Raw genomic sequence first — 15,748 nt, 5'->3', positions numbered from 1 at the left:
GTCTGGAATAACAAACAGAGAAGAGAGAGAAAGAGAACAACATGCCAAGTAGGATCTGGCTAAAAATACTTGAATCAGTCATAGAGCCCATTATGGTTGTGAGGTCTGGGGTCCGCTCACCAACCAAGACTTCACAAAATGGGACAAACACCAAATTGAGACTCTGCACGCAGAATTCTGCAAAAATATCCTCCGTGTACAACGTAGGACACCAAATAATGCAGGCAGAGCAGAATTAGGCCGATACCCGCTAATTATCAAAATCCGTTAAATTCTACAACCGTTCTACAACCGAGCCGTTAAATTCTACAACCACCTAAAAGGAAGCGATTCACAAACCTTCCACAACAAAGCCATCACAAACAGAGAGATGAACCTGGAGAAGAGTCCCCTAAGCAAACTGGTCCTGGGGCTCTGTTCACAAACACAAACACACCCTACAGAGCCCCAGGACAACAGCACAATTAGACCCAACCAAATCATGAGAAAACAAAAAGATAATTACGTGACGCAAACTAGAATGCTATTTGGCCCTAAACACAGAGAGTACACAGCGGCAGAATACCTGACCACTGTGACTGACCCAAAATTAAGGAAAGCTTTGACTATGTACAGACTCAGTGAGCATAGCCTTGCTATTGAGAAAGGCCGCCGTAGGCAGACATGGCTCTCAAGAGAAGACAGGCTATGTGCTCACTGCCCACAAAATGAGGTGGAAACTGAGCTGCACTTCCTAACCTCCTGACCAATGTATGACCATATTAGAGAGACATATTTCCCTCAGATTACACAGATCCACCAATTTTGATAAACTCCCATATCTACTGGGTGAAATTCCACAGTGTGACATCACAGCAGCAAGATTTGTGACCTGTTGCCACGAGAAAAGGTCAACCAGTGAAGAACAAACACCATTGTAAATACAACCCATATTCACGTTCATTTATATTTATTTTGATTTTTCCCAAGTCATTTTTCCAACAATTGTGGATGCGCCTTTAAACAGCTTGGAAAAATTTACAAACGCCTGGATAGCCTTTTAGGCCTTATTACCCCAAGCCTTATTCAGTTCTTATTCCAAGCCTTAATGTACGCCTTATTACCCCAGGCCTTATCCACGTTCATCTCATTACCTACCCCAAGCCTTATTACCCCAAGCCTTATTAGCCCCCAAGCCTTATTACCCCAGCCCTTATTACCCCAAGCCTTATTACCCCAGCCCTTATTACCCCAGCCCTTATTACCCCAACCCTTATTACCCCAAGCCTTATTACCCCAAGCCTTATCACCCCAGCCCTTATTACCCCAAGCCTTATCACCCCAGCCCTTATTACCCCAGCCTTAATACCCCAAGCCTTATTACCCCAAGCCTTATTACCCCAAGCCTTATTACCCCAGCCCTTATTACCCCAGCCCTTATTACCCCAGCCCTTATTACCCCCCAAGCCTTATTACCCCAAGCCTTATACCCCAAGCCTTATTACCCCAGCCCTTATTACCCCAAGCCTTATCACCCCAGCCCTTATTACCCCAGCCTTAATACTTATTACCCCAAGCCTTATCACCCCAGCCCTTATTACCCCAAGCCTTATCACCCCAGCCCTTATCACCCCAGCCCTTATTACCCCAGCCTTAATACCCCTTATCAAGCCTTATCACCCCAGCCCTTATTACCCCAAGCCTTATCACCCCAGCCCTTATTACCCCAGCCCTTATTACCCCAGCCTTATTACCCCAACCTTATTACCCCAACCCTTATTACCCCAACCCTTATTACCCCAGCCCTTATTACCCCAGCCCTTATTACCCCAAGCCTTATCACCCCAGCCCTTATTACCCCAGCCTTATTATACCCCAACCCTTATTACCCCAGTCCTTATTACCCCAGCCCTTATTACCCCAGCCCTTAATACCCCAAACCTTATTACCCCAACCCCTTATTACCCCAAGCCTTATCACCCCAGCCCTTATTAGCCCCCAAACCCTTATCACCCCAGCCCTTATTACCCCAGCCTTAATACCCCAAGCCTTATCACCCCAGCCCTTATTACCCCAAGCCTTATCACCCCAGCCCTTATCACCCCAGCTCTTATTACCCCAGCCTTAATACCATGAAGCCCTTTTTGTGTAAGGCTCAGAGCATAATAACATATCAATAGAAAGGAAAGAGAGGTAATTTGATGAGGAACTGGCTTTGAAAATGTTCACTTCTGCTGACAGTTGGGCTGGGTTTGTTTGGTTCGCTGCTGTGCTGCGGTATTTGGTACTGTGTGTGTGTGTGTGTGTGTGTGTGTGTGTGTGTGTGTGTGTGTGTGTGTGTGTGTGTGTGTGTGTGTGTGTGTGTGTGTGTGTGTGTGTGTGTGTGTGTGTGTGTGTGTGTGTGTGAGAGAGAGATATACAGTATATCAGTGGCTGGCTCATGTTTTAATTTAGCTAGACATCAAAAATACCCCTCTCTCCTTCAACTCTCTCTCGTTCTCTATCCCTCTCTTTCAACTCTCTCCTCTCTCTCTCTCTCTCTCTCTCTCTCTCTCTCTCTCCTTCTCTCGTTCTCTATCCTCTCTCTTTCAACTCTCTCCCTCTCTCTCTCTCTCTCTCTCTCTCTCTCTCTCTCTCTCTCTCTCAACTCTCTGTCATTCAACTCTCTCCCTCTCTATCCTCTCTCCCTCAACTCTCTCTCCCTCTCATTCTCCTTTAATTCCCTCTCTCACAGGGATGTTTAGCAAGTCCTCTAGCTATGTCTGTGGAAGGTTGGAGGCAACACGGTGCATTCTGGGATGTCAGTATGTTTTCTGGTATCTTTCAGCTCTGACCGAGCCAGGCAGGCCTCAAACCCATGACTTCTTCAGCATTCTCACATCTGCCTCCTACTACCATGTTGTGTTGCTACCATGTTGTGTTGCTACCATGTTGCTACCATGTTGTGTTGCTACCATGTTGCTACCATGTTGTGTTGCTACCATGTTGCTACCATGTTGTGTTGCTACCATGTTGTTGTCATGTTGTGTTGCTACCATGCTGTGTTGCTACCATGTTGTGTTGCTAACATGTTGTGTTGCTAACATGTTGTGTTGCTACCATGTTGTGTTGCTAACATGTTGTGTTGCTACCATGTTGTGGTGCTACCATGTTGTTGTCATGTTGTGTTGCTACGATGCTGTGTTGCTACGATGCTGTGTTGCTACCATGTTATGTTGCTACCATGTTGTGTTGCTACCATGTTGTGTTGCTACCATGTTGTTATGTTGTGTTTCTACCATGTTGTGTCGCTACCATGTTGTTGTCATGTTGTGTTGCTACCATGTTGTTGTCATGTTGTGTTGCTACCATGTTGTGTTGCTACCATGTTGTTGTCATGTTGTGTTGCTACCATGTTGTGTTTCTACCATGTTGTTGTCATGTTGTGTTGCTACCATGTTGTTGTCATGTTGTGTTGCTACCATGTTGTTGTCATGTTGTGTTGCTACCATGTTGTGTTTCTACCATGTTGTGTTGCTACCATGTTGTTGTCATGTTGTGTTGCTACCATGTTGTGTTTCTACCATGTTGTGTTGCTACCATGTTCTGTTGTTGTCATGTTGTGTTGCTACCATGTTGTGTTTCTACCATGTTGTGTTGCTACCATGTTGTGTTTCTATCATGTTGTGTTGCTACCATGTTGTGTTTCTACCATGTTGTGTTTCTACCATGTTGTATTGCTAACATGTTATGGTGCTACCATGCTGTGTTGCTACCATGTTGTGTTGCTACCATGCTGTGTTGCTACCATGTTGTGTTGCTAACATGTTGTGTTGCTACCATGCTGTGTTGCTAACATGTTGTGGTGCTACCATGCTGTGTTGCTACCATGTTGTGTTGCTACCATGTTGTGGTGCTACCATGTTGTGTTTCTACCATGTTGTGTTGCTAACATGTTGTGTTTCTACCATGTTGTGTTGCTACCATGTTGTGTTGCTAACATGTTGTGTTTCTACCATGTTGTGTTTCTACCATGTTGTGTTGCTAACATGTTGTGTTTCTACCATGTTGTGTTTCTACCATGTTGTGTTGCTAACATGTTGTGTTTCTACCATGTTGTGTTTCTACCATGTTGTGTTGCTACGATGCTGTGTTGCTACCATGTTGTGTTGCTAACATGTTGTGTTTCTACCATGCTGTGTTGTTACCATGTTGTTGTCATGTTGTGTTTCTACCATGTTGTGTTTCTACCATGTTGTGTTGCTACGATGCTGTGTTGCTACCATGCTGTGTTTCTAACATGTTGTGTTTCTACCATGCTGTGTTTCTACCATGCTGTGTTGCTGCCATGTTGTTGTCGTAGGTCTCTCTTTATGTAGTGTTGTGTTGTCTCTCTCCTCGTGATGTGTGTTTTGTCCTTATATCTTTTATTCAATTTATTAAAATGTTTAATCCCAGCCCTCGTCCCCGAAGGAGACCTTTTTCCTTTTGCTAGGCCGTCATTGTAAATAAGAATTAGTCCTTAACTGACTTGCCTAGTTAAATAAAGGTTACATGAAATAAATACAATTTAAAACACACCGTGACAGAAACACCAATAGCAGGGTAGGGATGTGCACGGGAATTCAAACATCCAATCAGACGGTAGTATTTGAATACTTGCGTGAGGAGAAATTTTAACACTAAAAAGTAGTTGTCTAAAATATAATAAAATAAAATAAATATTAATGTGACATTGTTACATACAAGGATATACCATGACAGGTCAAATTATTAATGGAATAAAACAAACTTTTCAATTTCGTATTTTTAATTTTTATGACCGACGCCACATAAAAAGACCGGTAGCCAATCGGTAACCTTCACGCGTCGCTTGTTGTTTATGTTGGCCAATCAAAGAGACAAAGACGTTGAACGTGTAGCCAAGTGGAGTGAGAGTTCACTAACGCGAGATGGAATTAAATGGGCGAATTAAAAGTATAGCGAAATGAGAAGACGCCAGGCTACAAACGAAACAACCAACAGGTGGGCTGTGGTTTCATCTGAATGGGGTTTGGGGGAGAAAGCACAGCCTCCATTAGCCTAGCTAGCTATAGCTGACTAGCTTCTCTAAGCTACTCCAGTCAAGGCTGTTATATGGGATGATCATCACTGGGGCTGCTATACGTTAGATCGTCTTGACGACTGGAGCCGAGTCTCCTTGTCTGTTCACACACCAGCAACTGCAGCCGTCTCTCCCTCGGTCAGCAGAGCTCAGGTTAAAAACCTAAAATAAAAAAACGCATTTAACCGACATAAAAAAAAAAAAAAACTAGGTATGATACTATTTGAATAAGTGAAATAATTCAAATCCCCATCCCTAATATACAGACGCGGAGGGGGCATTTGGGACTCAGGTCCACTGTTGATCTTTACCACCTTGTTTACTCAGCACTGGGTGTGAACATAGAAACAGATACCATGTCAGGGAGGACTCGGAGCACAACGTTGTTGTTTGCTTGGGTTGCTGTGGTTGGTTGCACACAGCAAACACAATGCACAGAGGAGGGGGGTGGGGGGCAGAGGGAGAGAGGGAGAGAGAGGAGGGGGTGGGGGGCAGAGGGAGAGAGAGGATGGGAGTGGGGGGGGAGGGAGAGAGGAGAGAGAGGATGGGGGTGGGGGGGCAGAGGAGGGAGAGAGAGAGGATGGGGGTGGGGGAGAGGAGAGGGAGAGAGGGAGAGAGAGGGTGGGGGGGGGCAGAGGGAGAGAGGGAGAGAGAGGATGGGGGGGGGGGGCAGAGGGAGAGAGAGGATGGGAGTGGCAGAGGGAAAGGGAGAGAGGGAGAGAGAGGACGGGGGGTGGGTGGGGGGGCAGAGGGAAGGGGAGAGAGGGAGAGAGAGGACGGGGGTGGGGGTGGGGGGCAGAGGGAAAGGGAGAGAGGGAGAGAGAGGATGGGGGTGGGGGTGGGGGCAGAGGGAAAGGGAGAGAGAGGGGGGCAGAGGGAAAGGGAGAGCGGGAGAGAGAGGACAGGGGTGGGGGGAGAGGGAAAGGGAGAGAGAGGACGGGGGTGGGGGGGGGGCAGAGGGAAAGGGAGAGAGGGAGAGAGAGGATGGGGGGGGTGGGGGGGCAGAGGGAAAGGGAGAGAGAGAGGGGGGCAGAGGGAAAGGGAGAGCGGGAGAGAGAGGACAGGGGTGGGGGGAGAGGGAAAGGGAGAGAGAGGACGGGGGTGGGGGGGGCAGAGGGAAAGGGAGAGAGGGAGAGAGAGGACGGGGGGGGGGGGGAGGGAGAGAGAGGGCCAGGGCTGTGTGTATAACCCTCTCTCTGGACTGTGTTGGGAGCTGCTGTGAGGGCAGATATCAGGTTACACCTCCCGTCTGTGTCCCCGTCTCCAGGGACAGGATCAGGTGGATTCCCTCGATGAGAGGGCCTCACAAGGCAGACACTCCAGATTTAATTATAAGCTTTAAAGAGGATTATTAAGCACTCGGAGCCAGGCGACACGGCGCAGGGAGGAGGAGAGGAGAGAGGGAGGAGAAGGAAGAGGCACCCCTTCTACTGATGCTCTGACCGTTTAGTCAAGGTAAGGGGAGGGGAGGAGGAAAGAGGAGTGGGAAGACAGCGAGAGACAAGAGACCAGAGAGATATATTTACCTGGGCAAGGAAGCATACTGTCGCTCCACCTCTTCGTAGCGTGGAGCTAGACGATGATCAGGCCCAGGTCCAGCCACTCTCACCTGTTACCAAGGAGAGGAGAGAGAGAGAGATACAGAGAGAGAGAGAGAGAGAGAGAGAGAGAGAGACAGAGAGAGAGAGAGAGAGAGAGACAGAGAGACAGAGATACAGAGATACAGAGAGAGAGACAGAGAGAGAGAGAGAGAGACAGAGAGAGACAGAGAGAGACAGAGAGAGAGAGAGAGAGACAGAGAGAGAGAGAGAGAGAGAGAGAGAGAGAGAGAGAGAGAGAGAGAGACAGAGAGAGAGACAGAGAGAGAGAGAGAGACAGAGAGAGAGAGAGATAGAGAGAGAGAGAGAGAGAGAGAGAGAGAGAGACAGAGAGAGAGAGAGAGACAGAGAGAGAGAGAGAGAGAGAGAGAGAGAGACAGAGAGAGAGAGAGAGAGGACACTGGGTCAGTAAGTGGATAACTATTATGAATGAAGTTACACACAGTCTCCACCGTAGCCTCTAGCTGTCATACAATTACTCCATGGGTCACGAGGAGGTTGTCACTCAATGCTGAGACAGCTCCTTACTCAGATGGCTAACTAGCTAGCTCAGGGGTCTGTAATCAGGGAGTTGGAGAAGGGAAAGGAGAGACAGGGGCTCAGTAAACCTGGTTATTAGGGATTTAAAGTTTTAGCCCCATGAGATCGGGCGGAGGGGTGCAGGCTCTCCATCCCAGATGATGTTGGTAAAAACTGGAAGGAGGCGACTAAGTCGCCTAACTCACGTCTCATACACCCCTCCACCCCTAGCCCCTCTCACCCCTAGCCCCGTCTCAACTCCTAGCCCCGTCTCAACTCCTAGCCCCGTCTCAATCCCTAGCCCCGTCTCAACTCCTAGCCCCGTCTCCACCCCTAGCCCCGTCTCCACCCCTAGCCCCGTCTCTCCAATCCTAGCCCCGTCTCAACCCCTAGCCCCGTCTCAACTCCTAGCCCCATCTCAACCCCTAGCCCCGTCTCCACCCCTAGCCCCGTCTCCAAACCTAACCCCTAGCCCCGTCTCAACTCCTAGCCCCGTCTCAAGCCCCTCTCAACCCCTAGCCCCGTCTCCAAACCTAACCCCTAGCCCCGTCTCAACTCCTAGCCCCGTCTCAACGCCCCCTAGCCCCGTCTCAACTCAACTCCTAGCCCCGTCTCAACTCCTAGCCCCGTCTCCACCCCTAGTCCAGCCTCCACCCATAGCCCCGTCTCAACTCCTAGCCCCGTCTCCAAACCTAACCCCTAGCCCCGTCTCAACTCCTAGCCCCGTCTCAACCCTAGCCCCGTCTCAACCCCTAGCCCCGTCTCAACTCCTAGCCCCGTCTCCAAACCTAACCCCTAGCCCCGTCTCAACTCCTAGCCCCGTCTCAAACCTAGCCCCGTCTCAACTCCTAGCCCCGTCTCAACTCCTAGCCCCGTCTCAACTCCTAGCCCCGTCTCCACCCCTAGTCCAGCCTCCACCTATAGCCCCGTCTCAACTCCTTGCCCCGTCTCCACCCCTAGTCCAGCCTCCACCCCTAGCCCCGTCTCCACCCCTAGCCCCGTCTCCACCCCTAGTCCAGCCTCCACCCCTAGCCCCGTCTCAACTCCTAGCCCCGTCTCAATTCCTAGCCCCGTCTCATTCCTAGCCCCGTTTCAACTCCTAGCCCCATCTCCACCCCTAGTCCAGCCTCAACTCCTAGCCCCGTCTCAACACCTAGCCCCGTCTCCACCCCTAGTCCAGCCTCCACCCCTAGCCCTGTCTCAACTCCTAGCCCCGTCTCAACTCCTAGCCCCGTCTCAACCCCTAGCCCCGTCTCCACTCCTAGCCACGTCTCCACCCCTAGTCCAGCCTCCACCCCTAGCCCTGTCTCCACCCCTAGTCCAGCCTCCACCCCCAGCCCCGTCTCAACTCCTAGCCCCGTCTCAACTCCTAGCCCCGTCTCAACTCCTAGCCCCATCTCCAAACCTAACCCCTAGCACCGTCTCCAAACCTAACCCCAGCCCCATCTCCAAACCTAACCCCCATCTCCAAACCTAACCCCCCTCTCCAAACCTAACCCCCAGCCCCAGCCCCATCTCCAAACCTAACCCCCAGCCCCATCTCCAAACTTAACCCCAAGCCCCATCACTAGCCCTAACCCCTAGCCCCATTACTAGCCCTAACCCCTAGCCCCATCAATAGCCCTAACTCCCAGCCCCACCTCCAAACCTAACCCCTAGTCCCATTACTAGCCCTAAACCCTAGCCCCATCTCCAAACCTAACCCCTAGCCCCATTACTAGCCCTAACCCCTAGCCCCATTACTAGCCCTAACCCCTAGCCCCATTACTAGCCCTAACCCCTAGCCCCATCAATAGCCCTAACTCCCAGCCCCACCTCCAAACCTAACCCCTAGTCCCATTACTAGCCCTAAACCCTAGCCCCATCTCCAAACGTAACCCCTAGCCCCATTACTAGCCCTAACCCCTAGCCCCATTACTAGCCCTAACCCCTAGCCCCATCAATAGCCCTAACCCCCATCTCCAAACCTAACCCCCAGCCCCATCTCCAAACCTAAACCCTAGCCCCATCACTAGCCCTAACCCCTAGCCCCATTACTAGCCCTAACCCCCAGCCCCGTCCCCAAACCTAACCCCTAGCCCCATCACTAGCCCTAACCCCTAGCCCCATTACTAGCCCTAACCCCCAGCCCCATCTCCAAACCTAACTCCTAGCCCCATTACTAGCCCTAAACCCCAGCCCCATCACTAGCCCTAACCCCTAGCCCCATCTCCAAGCCTAACTCCTAGCCCCATCTCCAAACCTAACCCCTAGCCCCATCACTAGCCCTAACCCCTAGCCCCATCACTAGCCCTAACCCCTAGCCCCATCTCCAAGCCTAACTCCTAGCACCGTCTCCAAACCTAACCCCCAGCCCCATCTCCAAACCTAACCCCTAGCTCATTACTAGCCCTAACCCCTAGCCCCATCTCCAAGCCTAACTCCTAGCCCCATTACTAGCCCTAACCCCTAGCCCCATTACTAGCCCTAATCCCCAGCCCCGTCTCCAAACCTATCCCTAGCCCCAATACTAGCCCTAACCCCTAGCCCCATTACTAGCCCTAACCCCCAGCCCCGTCTCCAAACCTAACCCCTAGCCCCATTACTAGCGCTAACCCCTAGCCCCTTACTAGCCCTAACCCCCAGCCCCGTCTCCAAACCTAACCCCTAGCCCCATTACTAGCGCTAACCCCTAGCCCCATTACTAGCCCTAACCCCTAGCCCCATTACTAGCCCTAACCCCTAGCCCCATTACTAGTCCTAACCCCCAGCCCCGTCTCCAAACCTAACCCCTAGCCCCAATACTAGCCCTAACCCCTAGCCCCATTACTAGCCCTAACCCCCAGCCCCGTCTCCAAACCTAACCCCTAGCCCCATTACTAGCGCTAACCCCTAGCCCCTTACTAGCCCTAACCCCCAGCCCCGTCTCCAAACCTAACCCCTAGCCCCATTACTAGCGCTAACCCCTAGCCCCATTACTAGCCCGAACCCCGGTTTCATCCCCTGACAGAGGAAGAGGCAGATTAAGTGAGCCGTATTACATTTGCAGCTAGATGAGCAATTTAAGAGAGAAGAGCTTATCCTCTCTACCATTCAACAGTGTTTCTGGTTTCTACAGATCTCAGCCTCCTTCACAGCAACACGGTTTGTTCACACCAACCACATCATCATATTTCTCTAATGTACATCACATTCAAGCTGCCATTCAGGTTGAAATTATAAAGACTCCTTTTCACCCCACTAAGAGGATAGAGTGATAGAAGTTTGAGAGAGAAAGTGAAGAAGAAAGGGAGAGAGAGTGGGGGAGAGAGGGAGGGAGAGAGGAGAGAGAGAGAGAGAGGGAGAGAGAGAGGGGGAGGGAGAGAGATGGAGAGAGAGAGGAGAGAGGAGAGAGAGGTGAGAGAGTGAGAGGGAGAGAGAAGGAGAGAGAGTGAGAGGGAGAGATGGAGAGAGAGAGATGGAGAGAGAGAGAGAGGGAGGGAGTGAGAGAGATGGAGGGAGTGAGAGAGATGGAAAGAGGGAGGGAGTGAGAGAGATTGAGAGAGGGAGGGAGAGAGAGAGAGAGAGAGAGTGAGAAAGATGGAGAGAGGGAGGGAGAGAGAGAGAGAGAGAGAGAGGGAGGGAGAGAGAGAGAGGGAGAGAGAGAGAGGGAGAGAGAGAGAGGGAGAGAGAGAGAGAGAGAGAGAGAGAGAGAGAGAGAGAGAGAGAGAGAGAGAGAGAGAGAGAGAGAGAGAGAGAGAGAGAGAGAGAGATGGAGAGAGTGTGGGGGAGAGAGAGGAGAACTTCATGCAGAGACACAGCTAGCGATCTGAGTTAATACATTATAAACCCTGACACATAATCCAATGCAGAAATGATTCCAGTACATTTAGCAGTCCCTGACAGATGAAGGTTGGAACCATTATGGAAAACCAGCTCCTCTTTTCCGGGGGCCAGTATGAGAGGAATAGTCTCATCAGCCTCAATGAGCAGGTTTTTAAATATATGCTCCCTGCTCTGCCACCTCTCTCTCACACAGACTCATAATGGCAAGGCACCTGCAGGAATATAAAGTGGTGTTTTTCCTGACCGCTTAAAAAAAAACTGAAATGTCTTTACTGCTCTTATATCTCTGAGACACCACATTACCTAGCCCCGGGAATGGTAGATGAGGAGACAGGTTGACAGATGGAATGGGAGACGAGGAGAAGGGTTGACAGATGGAATGGGAGACGAGGAGACAGGTTGACAGATGGAATGGGAGATGAGGAGACAGGTTGACAGATGGAATGGGAGATGAGGAGACAGGTTGACAGATGGAATGGGAGATGAGGAGACAGGTTGACAGATGGAATGGGAGATGAGGAGAAGGGTTGACAGATGGAATGGGAGATGAGGAGACAGGTTGACAGATGGAATGGGAGATGAGGAGACAGGTTGACAGATGGAATGGGAGATGAGGAGACAGGTTGACAGATGGAATGGGAGATGAGGAGACAGGTTGACAGATGGAATGGGAGATGAGGAGACAGGTTGACAGATGGAATGGGAGATGAGGAGACAGGTTGACAGATGGAATGGGAGATGAGGAGACAGGTTGACAGATGGAATGGGAGATGAGGAGACAGGTTGACAGATGGAATGGGAGATGAGGAGACAGGTTGACAGATGGAATGGGAGATGAGGAGACAGGTTGACAGATGGAATGGGAGATGAGGAGAAGGTTGACAGATGGAATGGGAGATGAGGAGACAGGTTGACAGATGGAATGGGAGATGAGGAGACAGGTTGACAGATGGAATGGGAGATGAGGAGACAGGTTGACAGATGGAATGGGAGACGAGGAGACAGGTTGACAGATGGAATGGGAGATGAGGAGAAGGGTTGACAGATGGAATGGGAGATGAGGAGACAGGTTGACAGATGGAATGGGAGACGAGGAGAAAGGTTGACAGATGGAATGGGAGACGAGGAGACAGGTTGACAGATGGAATGGGAGATGAGGAGAAGGGTTGACAGATGGAATGGGAGATGAGGAGACAGGTTGACAGATGGAATGGGAGATGAGGAGAAGGGTTGACAGATGGAATGGGAGATGAGGAGACAGGTTGACAGATGGAATGGGAGATGAGGAGACAGGTTGACAGATGGAATGGGAGACGAGGAGACAGGTTGACAGATGGAATGGGAGATGAGGAGACAGGTTGACAGATGGAATGGGAGATGAGGAGACAGGTTGACAGATGGAATGGGAGATGAGGAGACAGGTTGACAGATGGAATGGGAGATGAGGAGACAGGTTGACAGATGGAATGGGAGATGAGGAGACAGGTTGACAGATGGAATGGGAGATGAGGAGACAGGTTGACAGATGGAATGGGAGATGAGGAGACAGGTTGACAGATGGAATGGGAGATGAGGAGACAGGGTTGACAGATGGAATGGGAGATGAGGAGACAGGTTGACAGATGGAATGGGAGATGAGGAGAAGGGTTGACAGATGGAATGGGAGATGAGGAGACAGGTTGACAGATGGAATGGGAAATGAGAAGACAGGTTGACAGATGGAATGGGAGATGAGGAGACAGGTTGACAGATGGAATGGGAGATGAGGGAAGGGTTGACAGATGGAATGGGAGATGAGGAGACAGGTTGACAGATGGAATGGGAGATGAGGAGACAGGTTGACAGATGGAATGGGAGACGAGGAGACAGGTTGACAGATGGAATGGGAGACGAGGAGACAGGTTGACAGATGGAATGGGAGATGAGGAGAAGGTTGACAGATGGAATGGGAGATGAGGAGACAGGTTGACAGATGGAATGGGAGATGAGGAGAAGGGTTGACAGATGGAATGGGAGATGAGGAGACAGGTTGACAGATGGAATGGGAGATGAGGAGACAGGTTGACAGATGGAATGGGAGATGAGGGGAAGGGTTGACAGCTGGAATGGGAGATGAGAAGACAGGTTGACAGATGGAATGGGAGATGAGGAGACAGGTTGACAGATGGAATGGGAGATGAGGAGACAGGTTGACAGATGGAATGGGAGATGAGGAGACAGGTTGACAGATGGAATGGGAGATGAGGAGACAGGTTGACAGATGGAATGGGAGATGAGGAGACAGGTTGACAGATGGAATGGGAGATGAGGAGAAGGGTTGACAGATGGAATGGGAGATGAGGAGACAGGTTGACAGATGGAATGGGAGATGAGGAGACAGGTTGACAGATGGAATGGGAGATGAGGAGACAGGTTGACAGATGGAATGGGGAGATGAGGAGACAGGTTGACAGATGGAATGGGAGATGAGGAGACAGGTTGACAGATGGAATGGGAGACGAGGAGACAGGTTGACAGATGGAATGGGAGACGAGGAGACAGGTTGACAGATGGAATGGGAGATGAGGAGACAGGTTGACAGATGGAATGGGAGATGAGGAGACAGGTTGACAGATGGAATGGGAGATGAGGAGACAGGTTGACAGATGGAATGGGAGACGAGGAGACAGGTTGACAGGTGGAATGGGAGATGAGGAGACAGGTTGACAGATGGAATGGGAGATGAGGAGACAGGTTGACAGATGGAATGGGAGATGAGGAGACAGGTTGACAGATGGAATGGGAGACGAGGAGACAGGTTGACAGATGGAATGGGAGATGAGGAGACAGGTTGACAGATGGAATGGGAGACGAGGAGACAGGTTGACAGATGGAATGGGAGATGAGGAGACAGGTTGACAGATGGAATGGGAGATGAGGAGACAGGTTGACAGATGGAATGGGAGATGAGGAGACAGGTTGACAGATGGAATGGGAGATGAGGAGACAGGTTGACAGATGGAATGGGAGATGAGGAGAAGGGTTGACAGATGGAATGGGAGATGAGGAGACAGGTTGACAGATGGAATGGGAAATGAGAAGACAGGTTGACAGATGGAATGGGAGATGAGGAGACAGGTTGACAGATGGAATGGGAGATGAGGGGAAGGGTTGACAGATGGAATGGGAGATGAGGAGACAGGTTGACAGATGGAATGGGAGACGAGGAGACAGGTTGACAGATGGAATGGGAGACGAGGAGACAGGTTGACAGATGGAATGGGAGACGAGGAGACAGGTTGACAGATGGAATGGGAGATGAGGAGAAGGGTTGACAGATGGAATGGGAGATGAGGAGACAGGTTGACAGATGGAATGGGAGATGAGGAGAAGTTGGATGGAATGGGAGATGACAGATGGAATGGGAGATGAGGAGACAGGTTGACAGATGGAATGGGAGATGAGGAGACAGGTTGACAGATGGAATGGGAGATGAGGAGAAGGGTTGACAGATGGAATGGGAGATGAGAGACAGGTTGACAGATGGAATGGGAGATGAGGAGACAGGTTGACAGATGGAATGGGAGATGAGGAGACAGGTTGACAGATGGAATGGGAGATGAGGAGACAGGTTGACAGATGGAATGGGAGATGAGGAGACAGGTTGACAGATGGAATGGGAGATGAGGAGACAGGTTGACAGATGGAATGGGAGATGAGGAGACAGGTTGACAGATGGAATGGGAGATGAGGAGACAGGTTGACAGATGGAATGGGAGATGAGGAGACAGGTTGACAGATGGAATGGGAGATGAGGAGACAGGTTGACAGATGGAATGGGAGATGAGGAGACAGGTTGACAGATGGAATGGGAGATGAGGAGACAGGTTGACAGATGGAATGGGAGATGGAGACAGGTTGACAGATGGAATGGGAGATGAGGAGACAGGTTGACAGATGGAATGGGAGATGAGGAGACAGGTTGACAGATGGAATGGGAGATGAGGAGACAGGTTGACAGATGGAATGGGAGATGAGGAGACAGGTTGACAGATGGAATGGGAGATGAGGAGACAGGTTGACAGATGGAATGGGAGATGAGGAGACAGGTTGACAGATGGAATGGGAGACGAGGAGACAGGTTGACAGATGGAATGGGAGATGAGGAGAAGGGTTGACAGATGGAATGGGAGATGAGGAGACAGGTTGACAGATGGAATGGGAGATGAGGAGACAGGTTGACAGATGGAATGGGAGATGAGGAGACAGGTTGACAGATGGAATGGGAGATGAGGAGACAGGTTGACAGATGGAATGGGAGATGAGGAGACAGGTTGACAGATGGAATGGGAGATGAGGAGACAGGTTGACAGATGGAATGGGAGATGAGGAGACAGGTTGACAGATGGAATGGGAGATGAGGAGACAGGTTGACAGATGGAATGGGAGATGAGGAGACAGGTTGACAGATGGAATGGGAGATGAGGAGACAGGTTGACAGATGGAATGGGAGATGAGGAGACAGGTTGACAGATGGAATGGGAGATGAGGAGACAGGTTGACAGATGGAATGGGAGATGAGGGAGACAGGTTGACAGATGGAATGGGAGATGAGGAGACAGGTTGACAGATGGAATGGGAGATGAGGAGACAGGTTGACAGATGGAATGGGAGATGAGGAGACAGGTTGACAGATGGAATGGGAGATGAGGAGACAGGTTGACAGATGGAATGGGAGATGAGGAGACAGGTTGACAGATGGAATGGGAGATGAGGAGAAGGGTTG

The 15,748-nt window shown here is 50.6% G+C and overlaps 1 protein-coding gene across 1 annotated transcript in view; it reads right to left on the bottom strand.

The window, feature by feature from the left end:
• The window catches only part of LOC127914927 (partitioning defective 3 homolog B-like), a 119,327-nt gene that overhangs the window by 29,463 nt on the left and 74,116 nt on the right, over positions 1-15,748 (bottom strand). The window contains exon 3 of the mRNA XM_052492718.1: positions 6,589-6,671. Within this exon, the coding sequence (XP_052348678.1) occupies positions 6,589-6,671 (83 nt within the window). The remainder of the gene's footprint in view (positions 1-6,588; positions 6,672-15,748) is intronic.

Source organism: Oncorhynchus keta, chromosome 34 (genome assembly GCF_023373465.1).
Source record: "Oncorhynchus keta strain PuntledgeMale-10-30-2019 chromosome 34, Oket_V2, whole genome shotgun sequence".
Classification (NCBI taxonomy): Eukaryota; Metazoa; Chordata; class Actinopteri; order Salmoniformes; family Salmonidae; genus Oncorhynchus; species Oncorhynchus keta.
The sequence above is the reverse complement of the archived record's forward strand: the minus strand, read 5'-3'. Positions and strand labels throughout refer to the sequence as shown.